The sequence below is a fragment of the Diabrotica virgifera genome, chromosome 6, assembly GCF_917563875.1.
Source record: "Diabrotica virgifera virgifera chromosome 6, PGI_DIABVI_V3a".
Lineage (NCBI taxonomy): Eukaryota > Metazoa > Arthropoda > Insecta > Coleoptera > Chrysomelidae > Diabrotica > Diabrotica virgifera.
This window is the reverse complement of record NC_065448.1, coordinates 249,778,222-249,802,451: the sequence shown is the minus strand read 5'-3', so window position 1 is coordinate 249,802,451 and position 24,230 is coordinate 249,778,222. Positions and strand designations below refer to the sequence as shown.

The 24,230-nt window shown below is 31.3% G+C and overlaps 1 protein-coding gene across 1 annotated transcript in view; it reads right to left on the bottom strand.

The window, feature by feature from the left end:
• LOC126887488 (collagen alpha-1(XI) chain-like) overlaps positions 1-24,230 on the bottom strand; it is a 133,860-nt gene that overhangs the window by 27,245 nt on the left and 82,385 nt on the right. Inside the window, exons 6-8 of the mRNA XM_050655059.1 lie at positions 16,885-17,047; positions 5,596-5,791; positions 2,899-3,173 (exon numbers count right to left, since the gene is read on the bottom strand). Coding sequence (XP_050511016.1) covers positions 2,899-3,173; positions 5,596-5,791; positions 16,885-17,047 — 634 coding nt within the window. The remainder of the gene's footprint in view (positions 1-2,898; positions 3,174-5,595; positions 5,792-16,884; positions 17,048-24,230) is intronic.

Here is a 24,230-nt window from a genome sequence, read left to right as displayed (position 1 = left end):
TAAGAGGCAATCTTGTAGACTTGCCAAGGATGCTACTACAACAGGGGAAACGATAGAAGAACCATTAATGCCAGTCACTGATCTACGACAATGGTTTAAGAAAAAACAAATGGAGCAATGGCAACTGGAATATGATATCTCTCTTAAAGGTATACGATTTCATGATATCCAACCAAAAATTTATAGAAAACCGTGGTTTAACGACATTACAAATCGGCACTTCATTAAAACCTTAAATAGAGCAAGGAACAAACATTATGGTTTATATCCAGTTCACAAAAATAAACTAGGGTTGGCCACTTCTCAAAACTGCACTTGCGGGGAGTTGGGTACATTAGAGCATGTGATTTTCGATTCTACGTTTCGATTTTCGAATCTACAAACAGTATATAGGAGTTACTCTCCCCACCAATTTAAATTCCATTTTATGTACACGAAATATAAATTTGTATAAAATTGTTTATAACCACTTAAAAAATATGAAAATTGATATTTAAAAAAAAATATATAAAAAAGATTAAAAAAAAATATATAAAAAAACAAAAAAAAAAAGAAAAAAAAAATAATAAAAAAAAGAAATATATATTAAAAAAACAATAAAAAAAAACAAAATAAAAAAACAAAAAAAATAGCAAACAAAAATCACAAAGAAGGCCTAAACCTCCGCGAGGTTGAATCGGGTTTAAGTCAGCGCTGAAAAAAAAATATTTTAATATCAATTAGTGGTTTAGTATAAGTATTTAGTAATAGTGTTTAATATTAGTATGTATTTTTAATGTAATGTATGTAATATATGTTTATTATTATTAAAATATAATGTATATCAGTTAAAATTAGGAAATTGTGTCTATGAAAATAAAAAAAAATTTGAGCTGGCCAATTGGTTCAAACTAAGGTCATAAATCTAAACACACACACACACACTAACAGGCAATCGAGTAAGAAATGTAAGATAAACAAGGAAAATTAATTAAATCTGAGAAAGAAATAACTCAAAGATGGAGAGAATAAATATAATGCCTTTTATGGAGAGAATACTTTGAAGAAATATACACCAAACATGACCGATCCCAAGAGATGGGAAGACGAAGTCGATGAGGATGCCAGGAACTTCCTGGGAACGCGTTCATGGAAAAGAACAGCGGTAAATCGAAATGATTGGAGAAGCTTGTTGAAGGAGGCCAAGGCTCGATTTGGGCTGTAGTGCCATTGGATGAATGGATGGCCGAACCCAAGAATTGGATGATCAAATTGAAATACAAGAATTAGAGGTTAACTTTGGGGCAATTACAAGAGAAGGAATTGCCAACGCACTTAAATTATTAAAGAATGGCAAATCCGCAGGAACAGATAATTTACCTAATTTGCCATAGATATGCTACATAAACTTCTAAATAAAATATGGACCAACGAAGAACTGCCACAAGAATGGAAAGAGGGACTGATAATAAAAATACCAAACAAGGGAGATTTGAGTAACTGTAAAAATTGGCGTGCAATAACTATATTAAGCGCCTCATCCAAGGTTCTAACAAAAATTCTGCTCGAAAGAATGAAAGAAGAATTGGACAAGAAACTGAGAATTAACCAAGCAGGCTTTCGTGTTAAACGCTCCCCTATAGATCACATATGCCCCTTAAGAATCGTCCTAGAACAAGCTAATGAATGGCAGAAAGACATAAATTTAAGTTTTATCGACTTTGAAAAGGATTTCGACCGAGTCAATAGGGAACAAATGTGGAAAATTTGAAGACAGTATGGTTTACCATTAAAAATTATTAACCTGATCAAACTGTTAATGATGGGTATAAAGCTAGACTAGAACACGAGTGAGCGATCACAGAAGAAATAGCTATTGAAAGCGGTGTTAAACAAGGTTGTATCTTATCTCCTACTTTGTTTCTTATCTTGGTAGACTGGATTATGAGGAAAGTAACGGATGATCGGACAGGCATTAAATGGAACCTCTTTAATCAGCTTGAAGATCTTGAATTTGCTGGCGACGTCTGCCTGTTAACAGAACACAGAACTCACATGCAAACAAAAGTCGATAAGCTAACACAGTATTCTGACATGATTGGTCTCCGGATAAATACAGCATAATAAAATAACCCGCATATTAAAAATAAAAGACAAAGAAATTGAAGAAGTAGATAAAGTCACTTATTTGGGATTAATCATGGAAAGAAAAGGAGGATGCATGAAAGACATACAAGCAAGAATAACGAAGGCACAATTCGCCTTCAATTCGTTAAATAAAATCTGGCAAACAAGTGAAATAACACAGTCAACAAAAATCAATATATTCAATACTTGTGTAAAAAGCATACTACCCTACGGAACAGAAACTTGGAAGCACGACGAAAGCACAACAAAGAGGCTACAGACTTTTGTAAATAGGTCCGTAAGAAAGATCCTAAAAATTTACTGGTGTGAATATTATTTACGTATATATGAGAATGGACAACAAAGTTAGAATTTATAAAACTTACATCAGACTTGTTATGACTTATGGTATTCAATCAAGAGAAGACACCAATAAAACCGAAAGCATGCTACGAATAGCCGAAATGAAGATACTAAGAGCAATTGTAGGGAAGATATCAAGGGATAGAATACGAAATATCATTATCAGGGAACGATGTGGCGTGCAAGATGTAGTATAAGGTGGGGGTAGGCAAATATTAAGAGAATGTTTCAGTCATGTAAAAAGAATGGAGGAGCACTGACTACCAAGAATTGCGCTAGAAGGAAACCAGCAGGCAAGCGTCCTCCGGGGAGACCACCAAAAAGATGGAGAGATAGCTGACAGTGTACCTCTCAAGAAATACTTCAACATCGGAATTAACAGATGGACAGATCTACAATAAGTATAAGAAGAAGAAGATATTTTCTTACCTCATAATCCGGATATACTGTAGTAATCAAATCTACTTCTATAGGTTCTTGTGTTGTATAGTTTGTATTCCCTTCGGTGGTAAAGTCATCGTCTTCAAAGTTTCTAGTAGTTGCCGTCTCGACACCAGATGCAGCAACTCGATGTCCAAAGTCGACAGAATTTTGATCACTTTCTTTGTTAAACTGAACACTTCCAATACCTTGCAAAAGTGTATTATCTTGAAAATTGATTCTTCTACTTCCTTCTAAATTATCTTGATATAATGAACTTGTACCTGTAGATTTAAAATAAATACATTAAAATTCGCTGATGATCAGATATTTCTGGTACAGGAAGAAGATGACTTCCTGTTCCAGTATCACTGAATCATCAGCGAATTGTAATGTATAAGCGTTGATTGATAAATTATCCCCTATATTTATTAATCAATGGTATAAGCGTTGTATAAGTATACAAGTCAAAATGAGTGGCGCATAAAATATTCCAGCTACAAAAGATCTGATATGAATGTTACGTGGCGTGAAAATGGATTTTCGTTTGATGCAAAACAAAATTTTAGTTTTCTTTTAAAATATTTTTCCATAATATTTGCTAAATTTGAAGTAAACGCGCCACAAAAGAGTAACTTTGATACAGTTTGAATTTTGAAACTCTTTTGTGGCGCGTTTACTTCAAATTTAACCAATATTATGGAAAAATATTTTAAAATAAAACTAAAATTTTGTTTTGCATCAAATGAAAATCCATTTTCGCGCCACGTAACATTCATATCAGATCTTTTGTAGCTGGAATATTTTATGCGCCACTCATTTTTACCGCGTTTAGCGGTTTTTTATTCTTGTATCAGGAGTTTTTCAAAGTTATTTATAAATTAAATGTATGAAGTTGAATGCAATGTTCCTCTAGTACACGTCAAGCTTTATAAATTGTCACAAAGCTTACAAAAAGCTTACAAAAAGTCAATTTATCGACAAAGCTTACAAAAAGTCAAGAAAACAAAACAATAACAAATAAATTTACTAAAATTACATAAATCGTCAGTATAAATTAAAAAATAATAATAATAATGAAGTTACACAGTTAATCAATTGCAAAATTTAAATAAATTGCAAATTGCATAGTCTACCTAGTAATTAAGTTTAAAAGTTAAGCTGCTGCATATGACACCCAAATATAGATGAAAAATAATACCTACATAATAAAAATACTACTTGTGCAAAGGGTACTGTAATTTCTTAGTTATTGGTTAAGAAAGTCTTCTACTGCATAATATGGTCTTTCGGATAGGTAGGCTTTTGTCAGTTTACGGAATTTGGGAAAGATGCTGCAGATTTAAGTTATAGAGGGAGATGGTTGTAAAGTTTTTTTGCGGAATATAATATAGATTACTTTACTAACTCAGATGACGGGGTCGGTAAATAGACGTCAAAGGTAGAATTTCTCGTGAAGTAGTCATGATTAGGTCTTGGTGGAAAGACATGTAGATGTTTACGAATTAAGTAAACAGTTTCTAAAATATATAAAGATGGAAGGGTGAAAATTCTGTGATCTTTGAAGTAACTTCTACAATGTGTTGTTCTTCTGAGCCCAAACAGATATCTTATTGCTCTTTTTTGTAATTTAAAAATAACATCGAATTGGGAAGCTGTACCAGAACCCCAAAAAGGAAGACCATAACGAAGATGTGACGAACAAAGAAAAATATATTATTTTGGAAGATGCTAAATTGAATTAATTCGAAACCGATCTTAAAACATAGCAAGCTGAAGATAGTTTCTTCCTTAACAAATTAATATGGAGGGACCATTTAAGGTTGCTGTCTAAAAAAATACCAAGAAATTTTACAGAATCAACGGTACTGATCTGGCTGTTATTAAGAGGTAAGAGTTGAAGAGCTCCTTTATAAGATAATGTTACTGTTTTATCTACGTTAAACGAGAGTAAATTAGAGTCAGACCAGGTTTTTATTGTAAGTAGATCAAAAGTTATAGTAGCATGAAGAGTTGCAATATTTGAGTTGCGCCAAGTGATAGTGGTATCATCAGCAAAAAGAAAGATTTTTCCATCGATTTTTAAACTAGTGATGTCATTAATAAAGATAAAAAGGACCCAGAGGAAAAGTAGAGGACCCAATACTGATCCTTGAGGTACCCTACATACAATGTTTTTGAGACTAGAGTCTGTATCATTTGCTTTAACCAGTTGTTTCCTATCATCCAAGTAAGATTGGAACCAATTCAAAGAAATACCTCGAATTCCGTAGAAATTTAGTTTTTTTTATCAAAATGTGATTTACACAATCAAAAGCTTTGGCGTAGTCACAAAAAATGGTGGCAGTGTGAAGATTATTGTTCAGTGTTTGATAAACATAATGTAGTACAGAAAACATGGCATCAGTGGTGCGTTCATTATTTAAAAAGCCGAATTGATTTTGTAATAAACGAGAACGTTGTTTTCAACGAGAAAGCCCCACTGAAGACGTCTGCAGAGACAGAAACGTACATATGGGGATGGTGCATCACTCCTGAACCGAATTGAAACATAAGCTGTTTTTTAACGAAAATATTTAGTTATATTATTTATTTATTGGATTTTGACTTTGACAAGAGCTATGAATCATGCCGATTTAGAACAAAAGTTTACGTGAAGTTTTCGTTGTATACATGTACATATAAAATGATTATTCCATTGCTTACCTTCTGCATCATAAGAGTCACCCCTTCCTCTGCCATATTCTTCATAACTTTCACTATTTGATTGGTTAAAATTGAAAGAACCGGTGACACCAAAACTACCCTCTGATCTTGAACCGAAGCAATCAGGAGCATATTTCTTACAAATTTCGTAGGCATCATCAGGTCTGTGAATGATTTTTATCATCTCTATATCTCCCTATAAAAAATTCTGGATATTAGATATTATTATCACAATTGTTTACAGTTTTATGCAGTGATAGGGTTACCATAATTTATTAAGGCCAAATCCGGACAGGGGTAGTCCAAGGGGTTGTAGAAAATGTAAAATGTGAATTTGACTGTGTTGCTACCTCTACATTGTACCTACATATATGCGAAATGCATATGGCACAATTAAAAGTACAGCTATTTCGCTACAATATGCAACTAACATCGAAAATCTCTGTCAGTTTAAAATACATATACACTTATGTTTTAGCATACTTTAGACCTAAGGGGCTGCGCAGAATGAAATTTCCCACCGTTGGGCCTAGCAAATCCGGACATTTCTCATATACGGACCCCAATCCTGACAGTCTTTCAAATCCGGACTGTCCGGACGAAATCCGGACGTATGGTAACCCTATGCAGTGAGGACGTTTGAGTTTGCACAAATTAATTATCTCCAGAATGGGGAAATTTGAAGAGAAATTCTGACAGGTCGATTTTTATTTTTAAATTAGGACTTTTTGGCATATACAGGGTGTCCAGAAACTCTACCGACAAACGAAGACAGGAGATTCCTCAGATAATTTTAAGATAATTTAACCCAATTCACTTAGTCCGAAAATGCTTCCTAAGGGACCTAGAGCTCTTTGAAGATGGCGTCTTGTAATTAGTTTTTCTTAAATAACTCAAGAACGCTTCTATTGAGAAAAACGAAAATTGGTAAGTACACATATTGCATTGCAAATTTCTAGTACAGGTCATTGGCGTCCGTTTTAGGTAGGCGATAGTTATTTTATCGCATAACTTTTTTATCTTTAATTTTTAAGCATTTCTAACTCTGGATTAATAAATTGTGAGGTATTCTACAACTAAAAGGTACTCTTGTTTTAAGTCGATAGGATACACCGTTTTCTAGAAAAATCGATTTAAAAATTTTTCTTTTTTTGAATTTTCAAAAAAAGTTTCAAAAAAAACTATTTAGAAATCCGAAAACTGGTACGTTTATTTATCTTTCAGAGATGAATCGATTTCATTAATTGCGAATTTCTAGTACGCGTCCGATGTGGGTAGGTCAACGGTTATTTTATCGCATAACATTTTTGTCTTTAATTTTTAAGCATTTTTGACTCTAAATTAATAAGTTATGAGGTATCCTAGTACTAAAAGTTACTCTTGCTTTAAGTTGGTAAAATACAACGTTTTTTTTTGAAAAATTTTTTCAATTTTTTTTTCAAATTCAAAAAACGAAAAATTTTCAAATCGATTTTTCTAGAAAACTGTGTGTCCTACTGACTTAAAGTAAGAGTACCTTTTAGTACTAGAATACCTCACAATTTAATAATCCAGTGTCAAAAATGCTTAAAAGTTAAAGACAAAAAAGGGATGTGATAAAATATCCGTTGCCCTACCCAAAACGGATGCCTATGATCGGTACTAGAAATTCGCAATGGATGGAATCGATTTATCTCTGGAGGATAAATATACGCATCGATTTTCGTTTTTCTAAATTGAAGCGTTCTGGAGGTATTTAAGAAAAACTAATTACAAGACGCCATTTTCAAAGAGCTCTATTTAGCTCCCTTAGGAAGCATTTTCGGACTAGCTGAATTGAGGTAAATTGTCTTAAAATTATCTGAAGAATCTTCTGTATTCGTTTGTCGGTAGAGTTTCTGGACACCCTGTATATAACACTAGTGACGTCATCCATCTGGGCGTGAAGACGTATTCGATAATTTTTTTAAATGAGAGTAGGGGTTGTGTAATAGCTCATTTGAAAGGTTATTTAATTCTATATTTAGTAATATAAACAATAACCTAATTATTTATACAGGGTGGCCAAAAACATTTTCTTGAACTAAATTAATTGAGACAAAAATAAGAATGTATGTAATTTATTTAATTCGAAATACATTTTACTGTTGTCCGAAAACTGGAAAAAATGTTTACTTGATAAATAAATATTGTTTTTCGCTTAAATTCAATTTTAAAGCTGCCACCCACCTGCCTCCTTAACAGTTTAAACATTAAATTTAAGCGAAAAGCAATGTTTATTTTTCAAATTAACATTTTTTTCTGTTTTCTGACAGCAGTAAAATGTATTTTGCATTAAATAAATTACATACATTCTTCTTTTTGTCTCAATTAATTTAATTAAAAAAAAAAAGAATGTGTGTGTACTTTGTACGCACGTAAGAAGATATTCTTCTATTATATAATAGGTAATTTAAACGAAGTAAATACACTTAAAAGGTTATTTGTATTTTATTTAAAAATCAAACTAACTTTCTTATCTACCACTTTCAAAAAAGAATATCTTCAAAAGTTATATAATAATATAATTACAATCATAAAATCTATAAAAAAAAATAAAAAAATAATAACTTGCTTGGGGCTTGAACCCACTTCACGTCTACCGCGCCGTACGAAAGTTGACGCCATTTCAAACTGCACCAAACTCTAGTATACGTCATGTGGGAATATACAAACTAAACGTTTACACCATAAATTTATATGAATTTAATAAAATTATTAGTTTGATTTTTGTCGAAATAAAATACAACAAAATATAGAGTAAGAAAACGATATATGAGATGAAGATTTGTAGAAAGTTTGTTCGTAATCAGATTATGTAAATTAAAGCATTGCCTACTAATAGGTAACTACATTATTTTGTTTACATTTTCCAAATAGATAGGTATTGAAACTATTAGGTGTTTCCAACTGAAACATTTAGAATTACGTACCTGCGGCTTTTCAAAACTATTTAAAAAGTCACTATAATTATAAATTTGATTTTATTTCTGTCCACACATCAATAAAAACTAATATTATACAATATTTTTGTTTACCGATAATCTCCATATTGAACAATTATTGACAGATCATTTCAAAATTTCAATTCAACACTGTGGTATATTCCAATCAGAGCCCGTATAACAACTAATACCATACTGTCGGTGTGCGCATGCGCGCGGATCAATCAAATTTTACCCTCAATCGATTCGCCGCTAAAGAAGAATATCTTCAAAAATGTTTTTTGGCCACCCTGTATAAATAATTAGGATATTGTTTACATTTCTGAATAGAGAATTGCATTACCTTTCAAATGAGCTATCATACAACCCCTACTCTCATTCAAAAAATCATCGATTACGTCATCACGCCCAGATGGATGACGTCACTAGTATTATATATAGGTATGCCAAAAAGTCCTAATTTAAAAATAAAAATGGACCTGTCTGAGGATTTCTCTTCAAATTTGCCCATTCGCGAGATAATGAATTTATGCAAACTCAAACGTCCTCACTGTATAGTGTATAGTGTTGTAAAGTAAACAAAACGTAATATACCACTTTTTTAGTTTACGACGTTTGCAGTTTAAGTGATTATACTTAGGTATTTCAGGTAAGCAGCACTGATAAGGGAATTGTTCTGAGATGATGAGAGCCGAAAACGATCTGTGATGTAGCCCGAAAGGATCTTTTTTAATATAAATATACCTTTTATGGAGGATTTTCATTAATTTTTTAATATATTTTGTAAATAAACTAAAAATAATTCCGACAATCTTAAGATTTTTATGGCTACGTCTTTAGGTTGCCGTCCTGAATTTAGTTTTATCCAATTAAACGCTATATGAAACCCACGTATTAACCGATGAGGCACTAGCTTTTTGCGTCGTGAGGGAATGATAAATACTTTTCTTGCAGGATTACACGTACTTCATCATCTTGTTTTTAAGGCATACCTCAAACATAACTTGGAAGAATAATAAATATGAATAGTCCAGGTTGTGAAGCTGCTCCGGTATGACAAAATTACTCATTCGGTTTCTTTGCGGATTCCTCTTCAAGAGTGTCTCCTTTAAACAAATCTCTGAAGGGCTCGGGGCAAAATTGGATAGAAATCGTTTAAATACCTACCTATTTTTTTTCGCTTTTCTTTACTTCAATAGTTTGCATCAAATCTTTAGTAGTTAATTTGACTGACTTTTCTTCAATGCAAATGAATGAAAATTTGCAGACATATGCATTCGCGGGAACAATACACGAATAGTCAATAAATTTTTTTTGTTTATTAATTGTTAAAAAAAAGGTTTAAACGGAAAATGCTTAAATTCTCTTGTTTTTTGCAATGAAGAAACTTAAAACTTTTACAGATTGTAGCTAATTATATGAACTATACATAATTTCACTTTTTATGTTAATTGTTTATATACTTCATAAATAAACAACTAAGTTTCAAATTTTTTGCCGATTCCGACTACTTTTCATGTTTGTACACCATAATATGTTTTATACATATTTTTTCTACAACCACTACTCAAAGTGCACTTTTCTGCACGGTTTTATGTTAGCAAACTTGATATTTTCTCACAGTATAAGATATTTGACATTAGTGTGCAGAAAAGTGACGTTTCTGTGCCGCAAAGTTCTTTTCTGCACAGTTGACTACCTCATTCTGAGTAACGTTATATTCTGTTTACATCCGTGGACTACCGCATTCTGAGTAACGTTATATTCTGTTTACATCCGTGGTTAAACTTTAGACAAATATATAACCTATAAGACAATTATTATATTTAACTATAGCATAGAAACTAAATTATGGATGTTACAACTGTTTTATTTTACAATTTTATTCTTATTAAACATTTTATAATTATCAAATAACCAATAAGGATTTAGCAACCTGTGCAAGAGACGTCGAATGAAGTAGGTTTTGTGTATATCCGTGACTGCATAAATATGATGTCAATAATGTGTAATAATTGTTTAAATTTAAACAAATTAAGGCAGTGCATTAATTTTTTAACTGATTTCTGTGCAATTTATTTAGGTATAAGGAATTTAAATTGATTAGTAGGTATTAATTAAATACAGTTTAAAATTTATCACATAGGTACCTATTATAATTAATCGTCGTTTGGAAATTGTGATTTTTATTTTTAGGAAAAACTGTGCTTGTAGAAAAAGTATAGTGTGAAACACGTGCAGAAAGGTCATTTCTCACTCGTTTGAATTGCGGCACTCGCTTGCGCTCGTACCGCAACTTTTCAAACTCGTGAGAAATTAGTACCTTTCTGCACTTGTTGCACAATATACTATTAAGAAACATGACGATATATTTTAATGTTTGAAAAGTGTAAGACTAAAAAGTAAAAAATAAAAAAATACGAAAAAATTTTTTTTAAGAAACGCTTTTCTTTAGTTACGAATGACTAAAATTAAAAATATTATTAAAAAAATCATGGAAAAGACATGGAAAGAAGGGGTAACCAAAGCAATGAGTACAAGGGATCTTAGAGATGGCCAATGGGATGATAGAAGGACGTGGAAGTTAGGCATCGGACAACGTCGAAAGACGTTCTAAAACCGATACATACTGTTATATTTCTATTTGATATGAAAATTAAAATTTGATAATTATAAACAAAATTCAATTTAATATAAAATATTTTCAATTTTCTCAACCACGGGCATATAAATTTAAAACAACCTGTATACAACAAATTGTTATATGTAATTTTAAGAAGTGATTAGAATAAGCGTACGAAACTCGGAACAATGTGCTTAGAATAAACAAAGTGAATGACGCGTACCATTATCGGTTCTTCTCGGAAGGTCGATCATTAGCCTATGCTAAATAAAACTCAGTGAAATAGATGATAGTTCATTATCGTTTTTCGCGGAAGGTTTCGATCATTAGCCTATGCTAAATAAGACTCATTTGAAAGAGAGAATAGGTCATTAAAATTTGTAAATAGTTAGAAAGTATTTTAGAATGGGAATTAAATATTTTCTTTTGAAATCCATTAAGCATATTTAGAAAGATTAAAAATTGGTTTTGAGGAATATTACGAATGAGAGTTGGTGGTGGAAGATTGATTTGTGAATCTGGAAGGGATATTTAGAAAGTAGGGGAATGGATGACAAAGTGAGGGCAGAATGTTTTGAGCTGTCGAGAAGTGAAGTCGAGTAGTAGACGGTAGTGTACGGAGAGTGAGAAAGCCGGTATAGTTCCGTGAGTGTGGAGTATCTATCGTGGAACGAGAAGTAGGCCAGGTCGAGAGTAAAAGAACCTCTTTGAGCCAAGAGTGTCCCGGTAGCTGATAGCAGTTTCGAGAAAGGTAGAACACAGCATCACGACAGACGCAGGAACGAGAGCTATTCGAGCTAGTTTTTCAAAGGAGAACATTACTGGAAGCCAGGACGAGGTTTGATCGCAGCCAAGGATAGCAGGAAACGGGTCTTGTGTGAGGACATTTTCAGTTCACCAGGAAAAGGTCAGTCTCATTTGTTTGGACATGAATGTATGGGTTTTTCGTATTAAATTCCACATAAAAAATTGAATAACATAATCAATAATATCAGAAAAGCTTCATCAAACTTAAATAGAGTTGTTCCTAATAACTCCTAATAGTTAAATGTTAATAAAAACTTTCAATTGAAAACCAAAAGGAAATAAGATTCCCATTTGTAAATGTTATGTTTAAGAATAATAAGAAATAGCAAATATTAAGCATTGATTGCCTTTTAAATAAAATAAAAAATATTTTAATTATAATTGTAACCCATATGTGTATTTTTTTTACTCTTTTCTTTTCTATCCCGATTAGGAACCATTAAGAAATATTTAGAAGCCACGAACGTAAGTAATTAATTTATAATTCGCCCTGAGATTGAAAACATATTGATATGTGATCTGGTTAATTAATTAGATTAGTATTAATACATTGATTAAATTAAGTGACATATAAGAATATCATCTCATATCAATAATCAAGATCACTTCAATACATACATAAAAAATATCAACTAAAAAGCAAAAAATAAAAAAAATTGAAAAAATCTAACACATTCGTTAAAGAAAAGCGTGGGGCGAAAACCGTTTATTCGATGAAGATGCGCCACGCTTTTCTTTGATGAATGTGTTAGATTTTTTCATTTTTTTTTATTTTTTGCTTTTTAGTTGATTTTTTTTATAATATTTTTAATTTTAGTCACTCGTAACTAAAGAAAAGCGTTTCTTAAAATTTTTTTTACATATTTTTTTATTTTATTTTTTGCTTTTTAGTTGATTTTTTTATAATATGTTTAATTTTAGTCACTCGTAACTAAAGAAAAGCGTTTCTTAAAAATATTTTTTTTCATATTTTTGTTATTTTAAATTAATTCCAAAACTTATGTTCTCCTTTGCCCCAGAAAACATATTTTTAGATTTTTTGGGTCATTTTAAACAGAAAAGGTATCTTGTCATTTTTCTCTAAAAATGATAGTTGTCATGAACCATTGTCATGAATGAAGCCATTTAAAATCTTAAATTTTCATGCCTCGAAATTATTATTTTCGATGGTTTCAAGTGTCTAATTTTAAGTTTAAAGTTTAAACATTCAGTTTCATCATCATCATCATCATTCCTCGACCTCTTGCATCCACTGTTAGATATAGGTCTCTTCCATATTCTTCCACTGGTCTCTATCTTGTGCTTTCTGTTTCCAATTTCCCACTGTTTTTCTCAAGACATCCATCCATCTTTTTGGTGGTCTACCTCGGTGTCTTTTATCTTCTCTACCCTTCTATGAGTCTTTTGGTCCGCCTATTATCATTTAAACGTGCTACATGTCCAGCCCATCTCGATTTGGCTTGTGCAATTTTTTCTATGACATCTGTCACTTTGGTCCTCTCTCTCACTATACTATTTGGTACCATATCTGTTCTTATTATTCTCAAAATTGCTCTTTCCATTTTTCCTTGGGTTATTCTCAATTTATTTGCAGAGTGTTTAGTCAAAGTTATGGTTTCGGAACTATATATTATTACCGGCAGTATGAATTTGTTGTAAACTGTTTTCTTCAAGCAAATCTGTAGCGTTCCTTTTAGAATAGGTCGCATCTTGTCAAATGCTGCCCATCCCAAGCCTATACGACGCTGGATCTCACAAGATTGATTGTATTTTCCTATTCTAATTTCATGCCCTAAATAGATAAAGCTAAAAACCTGATGTACTTCGTGCCGATCTACTCTCATAACATCCATTGGAACTAAATTGGTATGTATTTTAGAAGAAATAGAAATAGATATCTGTAGATGATGGTCCAATTCTGAATCAAATAAAAACAAAACTGCCTTTCCCCCTTGTTCTTCTTTACTCAGGTTTTTGAGTACTCAAAACTGTCTTTCGGCATTTTTTCCTAGACGAAAAGGGAGTAGATACGTGACCGTTGTCCTTTCTACTTTCTTCTATATTCGTCGTCTCCGTGCTTATAAATTGTTAAAGCCGGAGATTCAGGATGTAACCAGTAAGCAGTTTCTTTTGACGAAAAGTCTTAGATTTAAAATATTGTTTATTGTTTTATATCAATTATTTTAATTGTTTTAAAGGTGGAATTACTGCATCGCGGTGATTTCCCTTAAAAGGCAGGCTTGTTGATTTTTGATTCAGAGTTGGGACTGCATAGTTACACTGATGAAGCATGAGATGTAGAAATAGCTAGGTGTAGGTGGTGGTCCAACTCTGAATCAAATAAAAACAAAACTGCCTTTCTCCCTTGTTCTGTTTTACTCAGATTTTTGAGTACTCGAAACTGTTTTTCGGCACTTTTTCCTAGACGAAAAGGGAGTAGATACGTGACCGTTGCCCTTTCTACTTTCTTCTATATTCGTCGTCTCCTTGCTTATAAATTGTTAAAGCCGGAGATTCAAGATGTAACTAGTAAACAGTTTCTTTCGACGAAAAGTCTTGAGATTTAAAATATTGTTTGTTTTATTTCCATTATTTTAATGGTTTTATTACAGTAAACTTTGTATCTGGGTCTTTTCGTCGTCTTCCTGGTATGTATTTTGTTTTTTGAAAGTTTATGTTCAGGCCTACTTGTTCTAATGCCTGTTTTAGTTCTTCCATCATTTTGTGAGCTTCAGTTTCAACAATCTAAAGAGTAATCTGGGCTTATTCCAATTTAGATCGTTGTTCCTAATTGTTGATTATTCGTGTCCACTCGATATAATATACATTTATTATATTTTGATGATTGGCGTATTTAATTAGCACATTGGCAATAAATAGTAGAATAATTAAAAAAATATTAAGTTAAAAACAAGTTCATAATAAATATTATTAAATTTTAATAAAAATGTCAAGTATTTGTTAGGAATTTTTCGCATTAGTACTTATGTATAATTAATAAACGTGCGATAGAGACACACTACATATTACATATTACAGTGTTTTTTAATCTTCTTCATTTCGCGACCCCTTTACAGGTTGAAATATTCTGACTACCCCCTTGTGTCATGGGAAACCAAAGAAATAATGTAATTAAAAGACTACATACGTTAAGTAATGATTTTGACTGAAGCAATCTTATTTTGCAAAGCAATTCCTGCAAGCACTACTGACAAGTGTTTGTACGATATATTTTTGGAAAACACTTGTGACTACAATATTCATTTGGAAAAATGTATCACTATTTGTAGCAATGGTCCTAAAGTTATTACTTGCAAAAATAGAGAACTCGTTGCAAAATAAGATCGATAATGCCAAACATATCCTGGACATACTGTTCTTTTTTAAGTTATACTTCTTTAGGCGCGATAGGGAATGAATTTTTATTATTCTGCGCGCATGCGCACAGAGACAGTATGTTGTTCGTTACTAAATATTTTAAGTTACATGTATCAATCCAAAAAAGGTGTGGAACAATATATTATTGTTTTTAGTAAATATATTTGTGTCCTTTTCTACCTTTTCTTAATAAAAAAAGATGAAAAGTGAATAGATTTTGATTTTATTATCCTAATATTACCTTAAAATTATTTTTTTTTCTGGTTTTCATATTCGCAAAACATTCGCACAAATTTCGCAAATGCGGATGCGAATGCGAATATGCAAAAACATGCGAATATTCGCGAATGCGAATGCGAATACGAATATTCGCGAATGCGAATGCGAATACGAATATTCGTTACATCACTAATAAAACTAAACAGAGAAATAGACTGCAATTAGAAAATGATTTGATTAGTAACGTTTCAAAAATAGCACCACAATTTGATAAACTTTTGAAAAATAAATAAGCACATCCTTCCAATCAATTTTTTTTTTGTGTAAGATCCTCAACTGTTTCTTTCAGTCGGCGACCCACAGATTGAAAAACACTGACATATTATATTTGAATAATATCTGTTTTGATCGGAGCCATACTCAAAAGCACACATAATATCTACAAATAAATATTTTTTCAGTCAATCAAAATTTATATCAATTTTTACATAATCCATTAAATTATTAATTATCTTGTTGACAAAGTTTCTTGACCTAGATGAGCGAATTGAAATCTTCGTCTATCTATTTATAGAACAGTTAGACATTATTGAATTGATGTTATGTGTTGATATACTATTCGAGCGTAATTTTTAATTGATCCTGGAATCAAATACTTACAATGCGTCTATTTCCTAGGTCACCAATTGAAAGAAAAATAAATAACATTACTATTATTGCAGGATCAACACTCGCATTGAGTAGCTTATTCTGCCAATTAGTTTATTGGTATGATAGGATAGAGACAATTTTTCAAGTAGCCATATCGATTATTGTTGTTTGGAGTAATAAAATAACGCTAACCGATACTTACATTTCAAATTGAAACAAAATTAAGTAAACGACAAAAACAAATGTACCAGGATCATTCGTAAAATAAGTTTCCATATGCCTAGTGTGACCAACTCCAATTCAGTCGAATCCGGGACAAGGTTAAAAAAATACCTGAAATCCGGGACTTTTCAATGAAAATCGGGCCATTTTTTTTTCAGAAGACGATAATTAAAATACAGAAACGAAAAAAAGTCCACCGTTTTAGTTTTCGTAGAACTATAATACAAATTATGGCCCCTCGTTTTTAACTTCAAATATATCAAAAACTAATGATTTTATCGTTACGATTGAAGAGTATATTATTTACATAGAAAGCATTAGAGAAGCAAAAAATGAAATATTAAATTAGTTTTGTTTTGGAGGTATAGAAGATGGCTGGTAAAATTCAATTAAATTTAATACAATATATTCCAAACCCATACTCACATTGTAGTATCCTTCAGGGTACATTTGATATCCAACAGTTAACATTCCTGAAGTACTTAGTTGTGATGTCGAAGATCTAAGCAAAGATTTTGTGACTGTGTGATTGCAATCAACAATAGCTGTTATGGAGTCTCCTTTAATGCTGAACGCTATTCTGTGCCACCTTTAACAATAAATAAAATGTCAATATTATATATAAATCAAACTAAAAAAAGTAATAATGGTAAATAAATACACGGGCGCCCATATAAAAATCGTTAGGGGGGCCAGACGTGAAAATGTTGCACATTATATTTTTTATACTTTGGATAACCATATATAATTTAAAGCACCCGAAAACCATGCCCCCTGCCCATGGGTATGGGCGCCCATGAATATATAATAATAAAATAAATAAGAACAATAAGAGCCGAAAAGTAGTGTTTACAAACTGATGTGGTGACTGTCGAAAAACTTACGTCGGTCAAACTGGCAGAACCTTTGACAAACGGATAGCAGAACACAAAAGGGCTTTCAACAGTAGAAAAACAGATTCTACATACGCACTTCACCATATAGATAATAATCATTCTTTTAATGAACAGTTTAAAATTCTTCATATTCAAAATAAAGGCCTTAAGCTATCTTTCAGAGCATATTTATTCTAATATTTTTAAATGTTTTTTTTGGCAACATGTTTTTTATCGTGTTCCCAAAATTGGAACGTTGGCGATTAAAAGGTTATCCATTTAAGTGCTTATCTTTTCTTTTAAATAAAACCTGGATCTTCTTCTGCCAAAATTGTTTCTCCTATAATTGCTGTTAGTACTATATTTTTTTAAATTCATCTTTTTACATTATTTTCCAGATATTTGCTGCCCTCCCTCACTGTATAAATTCAAATCTCATTTATGAATTTGCGTTTGAATATTTTATATAGTTAAACGGATTGAATGTTTACTATTACCTCATTTTTAAACTCATGCTTCTCTGTGTATCCTAAATTTGAAATTAATAACTGCAACTTAAACGAGAAGATTATTTACACAAACATTTTATGGAGTGCAAGCTCAAATTAAAAGCTTTTGAGCTTAAAATTGAATACGATTTTCTAGTTTTTATTGCAATCTGTATTTACCACAGAAACGGAGCAAAATTATCAAATAAATTAAGAAATTCGTTTAAAGCGCCTCTTAATATAAGCAGATACTATTGAGGGTTTTATAGTTTCGTTAATAGAAGCGCAAATTAGTAATCCCTAAAAAAATAACTAAAATAGGTATCGGAGAAGTACTTGATATTTGGCATTTAATGCATATTTAATAATGATTTCTATTATAAGGTATTTTAAGTGGAAACAAAATTCAATTTTTACCATCCTAGGGAAGCCTGTTTGGAATTGGCCCCCTTGTAGCCCTGAAATGAATCCATTAGAACATTTTAGGGAAAATATTAAAAAGAGGCAACCACTGCCAGAATCCCTTCAAGAGTTGAAAATAGCGTTGAATAAAGAATGGGAACATATTTGGAAATGGGAACACCGCAAGAAAAGGTTCAGCAACTTATTGAAAATATCTCTAGACGTATTGAAATCTTCCGCAAATGTAGGGGAGGCAATAATCGATACTAAACATAAAAACAGCTACCTGTGGACAACGAAATATTTTTTTTTGTTTAATGTTTCGGACAAAGTTAATTTTTTTTGCGTTACTTGGTATTTTCCTTTGTGTTACTTATTTTCCTGTTATTACTTTATTTCTGTTTTAAATAAACGATTTGTATCAATAATGTTTTAACCATATACAAAACCCCCAAACCCCCAAAACCCTTATACAACTAGTGTTGACATATGGATCCGAAACATGGACCATCTCCAAGGCAGATGAAAATCTTCTACTTATATTTGAATGAAGGATCCTGGGAGTAATATTCGGTGGCATCTGTGAAAATGGTGTTTGGAAGAGGAGGTACAACTACGAGGTATACCACATATACAGGGTGTTTCATTAATAATTGTCCATATAGTAACTGGAGAAACCTTAGCACAAAATACGAATATTTAATATAAAACACTTAAATAAAATGTGGTTCCTTACTGAGTTACAGGGTGTTTTATCTAAAAATTTAAAAAATATTTCTGCTCAGCATTTTAAAACTATTCGACGTATCCTTTTTGTATTTGGTTGAAGGTATAGGTACTGTACAAACTACTAAATTATGTTAAAAAAGTTTTTGTCTATTACCAGAGGCGTACGACGGGGGAAAATGAATGGTTGACCCTTTCCAAATTCTACGCCACTGGCGGAATTACTATTTTGGTTAAATTTTTTGATTCTCCAATACTTTCTATGAAAATAATATACTCTTCATTCGTAACGATAAAGTCATTAGTTTTCGAGATCTTTGAAGTTAAAAATTAAGCCACACGGATATTTTGATTAATGTATTGTGTCACTTCATTTTTAGTTTCAAATATCTCGAAAACTAATAATTTTATCGTTACGAATGAAGAGTATATTATTTACGTAGAAAGTATTTGAAAATCAAAAATACACTAAAATAGCAATTTCGTCAGTGGCGTAGAATTGAGGAGGGGTCAACCAGCCACTATCCCCTGTCGTACGCCTCTGGTAGTAGATAGAAACGTTTATTTATCTTAATTTAGTAGGGTGTACGGTACCTACACTTTCTACCAAGTATGATAACGATATGCCAAAGAGTTTTAAAGTACTGGGTAAAAATAATTTTTAAGTTTTAATCATATGAATCATATCATAAATTAATCAAAATAACTGTGCCGTTTCATATTTAACTTCAAATATCTCGAAAACTAATGACTAATGAGGAGTATATTATTTAGGTAGAAAGTATTGTAGAATCTAAAAATGGCACTAAAATAGTAATTCCACCAGTGGCGTAGAATTTGAGAAGGGTCAATCATTCACTATGCCCTGTCGTACGCCTCTGCTAGTAGCTAGAAACGTTTGTTTATCATAATTTAGTAGGGTGTATAATAGTCGCACTTTCTGCCAACTATGAAAAGGAGACGTCAAATAGTTTTAAAATGCTGAGCAAAAATAGTTTTTAAATTTTTAGATAAAATACCCTTTAACTCAGTAAGGAACCACATTTTATTTAAGTGTTTTGGGTTAAATCTTCGTATTTTGTGCTAAGGTTTCTCCAGTTACTATATGGACAATTATTAATGAAACACCCTGTATAAACATAGGTATATTTGGTGGTAAAGACCTAGTATTTCTTATAAAAATAGGAAGACTAAGATGGGCAGGACATCAGCAAGATCACAGCAGAACAACCCTCCTCGAAGAATCCTTATGTCACAACTTGTGGGAAGTAGAAATAGGGGTAGGCCATAACTCGGATGGAAGGATGGTGTATATGAGGATGGTAGAAAAATAGGTGCACAAACTGGCAATAGTTTGCAATGGATAGAACTGACTGGCGTAATAGACTTGGAAAGGTCGAGGCTCTTTTATAAGCCTGTAGCACCATTGATGATTATTATTAATGTTTACTTCCTACCCATTTAAATACCTACAGAATTAAAAAATACATATAGATACACAAAAACCTTATAGAATAGGTGACATCGAGAAATATGATTTACATTTCGAAAAACACTAACACCAGTTTTTCGAAATGTAAATCATATTTCTCGATGTCACCTATTCTATATAGTCTGGGCTGATTATCGGAGAATAGGCCATTTTTGGGAAAAGTTATTTACCAGCAATTTTATTACTGGAATCGAATTATAAGATCCTATATATTAATAATATAGGTATGCAAAGTCCTCAGATAGTGTGCTACTTTTTTTATAAACAAAATGGCGCCCGAAAATCGTCTTTTTTTCAATTATTGCTCTAGAACTCCGAAGATTTTAAATTTACAACAAAAACACTCAAATAAAAATTCACCGTGATTAAATTCTGCATAGAGACGTGTTTTTCCCGATCTGCTCCGACGAAAATTTTCCTCGGAAAATGCGGGTTTTCCCAACAAAATCTTTAATTTTCAAATAAAGTTTTAGATAAGTAATTATTTACCAATAGTTACATAATTTGGTGACTTAAAAGCCTTCTTGGTTTAGATTATAGTTCCAGAAGCTGGTGAAAATTAAACGAATATTTTAGCAACAATTCAATTGTTAATTAATAATTTACGGTCGCAATAATAACCAAAATAATTATGATACACTGATCAAACTTTGAAATCTTATAAAGATGAGATGCCTATTTAACATTTTGTCGACAAAATATAAATTTTTTATTTTTTTGCATAATCTTTAAATGTTAAAAAATAGTTATAAACAAATTAACGTTTCTCATAAAGTATTTATTATATTATAATTTAAAAAAATAGCTAAAATGCGCATTTCAAATATCTTGAAAATGAATACTTTAAAACTTTTTTGCAACCATTTGCAAAAAAGTTATTTATTTATTTATTTCAAGCCTACTTTCGCGCTAAAAATTACAAAAAAAAATATTTTTAATCTTTGATTAAAATATAACCATTGCACTAATTTTTGACATTCTTTGTGAGTAATTAGATTGTACCATAGACTCACTTTTAAGCTTTGAAACAATTAAAACAAATTATAAACAATGGAGATATCGTATATTTATTTTGCTGTTTCCTAACTTTTTTGCAAATGGTTGGAAAATTTTTTTAAAGCATTCATTTTCAAGACCTATGAAATACGCATTTTAAGTATTTTTTAAAACTAGAATATAATAAACAATTTCTAAGAAATGTTAATTTGTTTATAACAATTTTTTTTTAACATTTAAAGATTATGCAAAAAAATGAAAAATTTATATTTTGTCGACAAAATATTAAATAGGCATCACACCTTTATAATCTTTCTAAGTTTGATCAATGTCTCATGATTATTTTGGTTGTTATTGCGACTGCAAATTGTTAATTAACATTTGAATTGTTGCTAAAATATTCGTTTCATTTTAACCGGCTTCTGAATTTATAATCTATACCAAGAAAGCTTTTATTTCACAACGCTATTTGATAAATAATTACTGGCCCAAAAAATTTATTTGAAAATTCGAGATTTTTTTGGGAAAACCCACATTTTCCGAGGAAAATTTTCGTCGGAGCAAATCGGGAAAAACATGCCTCTATGTAGAATTAAATTGGGGTGAATTTTTATTTGAGTATTTTTGGTGTAAAGTTAAAATCTTCGGAGTTACAGAGCAATAATTGAAAAAAATACGATCTGTCGGCGCCATTTTGTTTATAAAAAAAGTAGCACACTATCTGCGGACTTTGCATATCTATATTATTAATATATAGGATTTTATAATTCGATTCCAGCAATAAAATTGCTGGTAAATAACTTTTCCATGAATTTTGCTAATTAGCCCAGAGTAATAAGGTTGCTATAGTTTCATCTACTAAGCAGAACGCACTGAAGATGATCTGATCTAGATCGAAAACGTTTTGCGAATCCTTTTGGATGACTTTTTAATAATTATTCAATAAACTTTTTATACCATTATACAAACGAAGTTTTTACTTGTTCTGTATGATAATTATTATTATGTCAACGCAGTTATTAAGTGATATTATCGTAAAGAAGATTCTAAATCTTACGCTTAATTAGTATAAATAGACAATTACCGCTTAGGATGGCAGTAGGTTAGCTTTTATCTTAAATTAGAACGCAACAATATAGCGTTTAATGTTACATGACTCCGTTCCACGAATAGTAGGGGGTAGTAGACAGTATCATTAACCTCATAAGTTATAAACTATACATCGTTATACAGATGGTCCCGATATAATACACACTTTTAGCTTCACATACATCGTGGCATTCTCCTAAAATAATAAAAGTAGTTCTTGAAAATGAACAAACTACAGAATATTTTCTGCAAATACATAATAAATTGAAATAAAAATGTATACCATTTTTATTCAGTTGCAATGCGAAGGCAAAACTGTCTTATTTTTCACTTAGAACAGAGAGCGCAAACCAGCATTCTAAATCGACGATTTTCGACTCTATTTGGAGTCATCATCAGAGAGGCGCAGGTTTGCTGCTCTCCGCCTTAAGTGACGACTCTCCGAGTAGTCTGGGCTGATTATCGGAGAATAGGCCATTTTTAGGAAAAGTTATTTACCAGCAATTTTATTGCTGGAATCGAATCTTATGATTGTATATATTAATAATATAGATATGCAAAGTCCGCAGATAGTGTGCTACTTTTTTTATAAACAAAATGGCGCCCGAAAATCGTGTGTTTTTCAATTTTTGCTCTATAACTCCAAAGATTTTAACTTTAGACCGAAAACACCCAAATAAAAATTCACCGCAATTAAATTCTGCATAGAGACGTGTTTTTTCCGATTTACTTCGACGAAAACTTTCCCCGGAAAAAGCGGGTTTTCCAACAAAATCTTTAATTTTCAACTAAACTTTTAGATAAGTAGTTGTTAATCAATAATTAAATAACTTGGTAACGTAAAAGCCCTTTCCGTATATATTATAATTCCAGAAGCTTATGGAAATTGAATGAACAGTTTAGCAACAATTAAAATGTTAATTAAAAATTTACGGTCGCTATAATAACGACAATAATTATGATGCATAAGAATAACTATAATTTTTTCGTAAAAAGACACTATACCTATCTAACGTACTTTACAGAATTGAAATTTGACTATTTAAGCGGCCTCAGGAATATTTTAAAATTATAAACAATTTCTTGGCTTATAAACAAATAGAATATCTCGGGAAATATTAAACTAAATTAAATCGTGCAAACGGTATTCGAAAGACAGCGGCAGGACGCTTTTTTAAAAGAAAAAACGTTTAATTATGATGAGTGGTTCCTGAGATACAACCGGTCAAAGTTGACCGAAATTTACGGCAAAGATATAAACAATATGATCATAATTTTCAAACCATCACCTTTTTATTTTTGTCCTCTTTCTCCACACCAATTTTCATATCTTTAAAATCCTCATAACATATATTATTATAATAAAAACTATCGATAATACGTGTGAAACTTGCCAAAAATAGCAAAATTCCAATCAAAAATTAGGTTGGAGAAAATGTAACCCTCAAAGTTCAAAATCGGTATACGTTAAAAAAATGCATTTTCTCGGCTTCCCATGGAGTAATTTCCTTCATTCTTTTTTTGTTCCCAAGTAACTTGAGTAGAGCCATCGAACTAACGCATTATTAAATGTCAAACTTGCTTTTGTTTTGTTATAATAAATTTATTTATTTATTTTAACACAATATTTTAATTTGTTTAAATAAAAATTGTTTAAATAAGTATACAGCTTTCAAATGAGAATATTTATGTTTTTAACTTAAA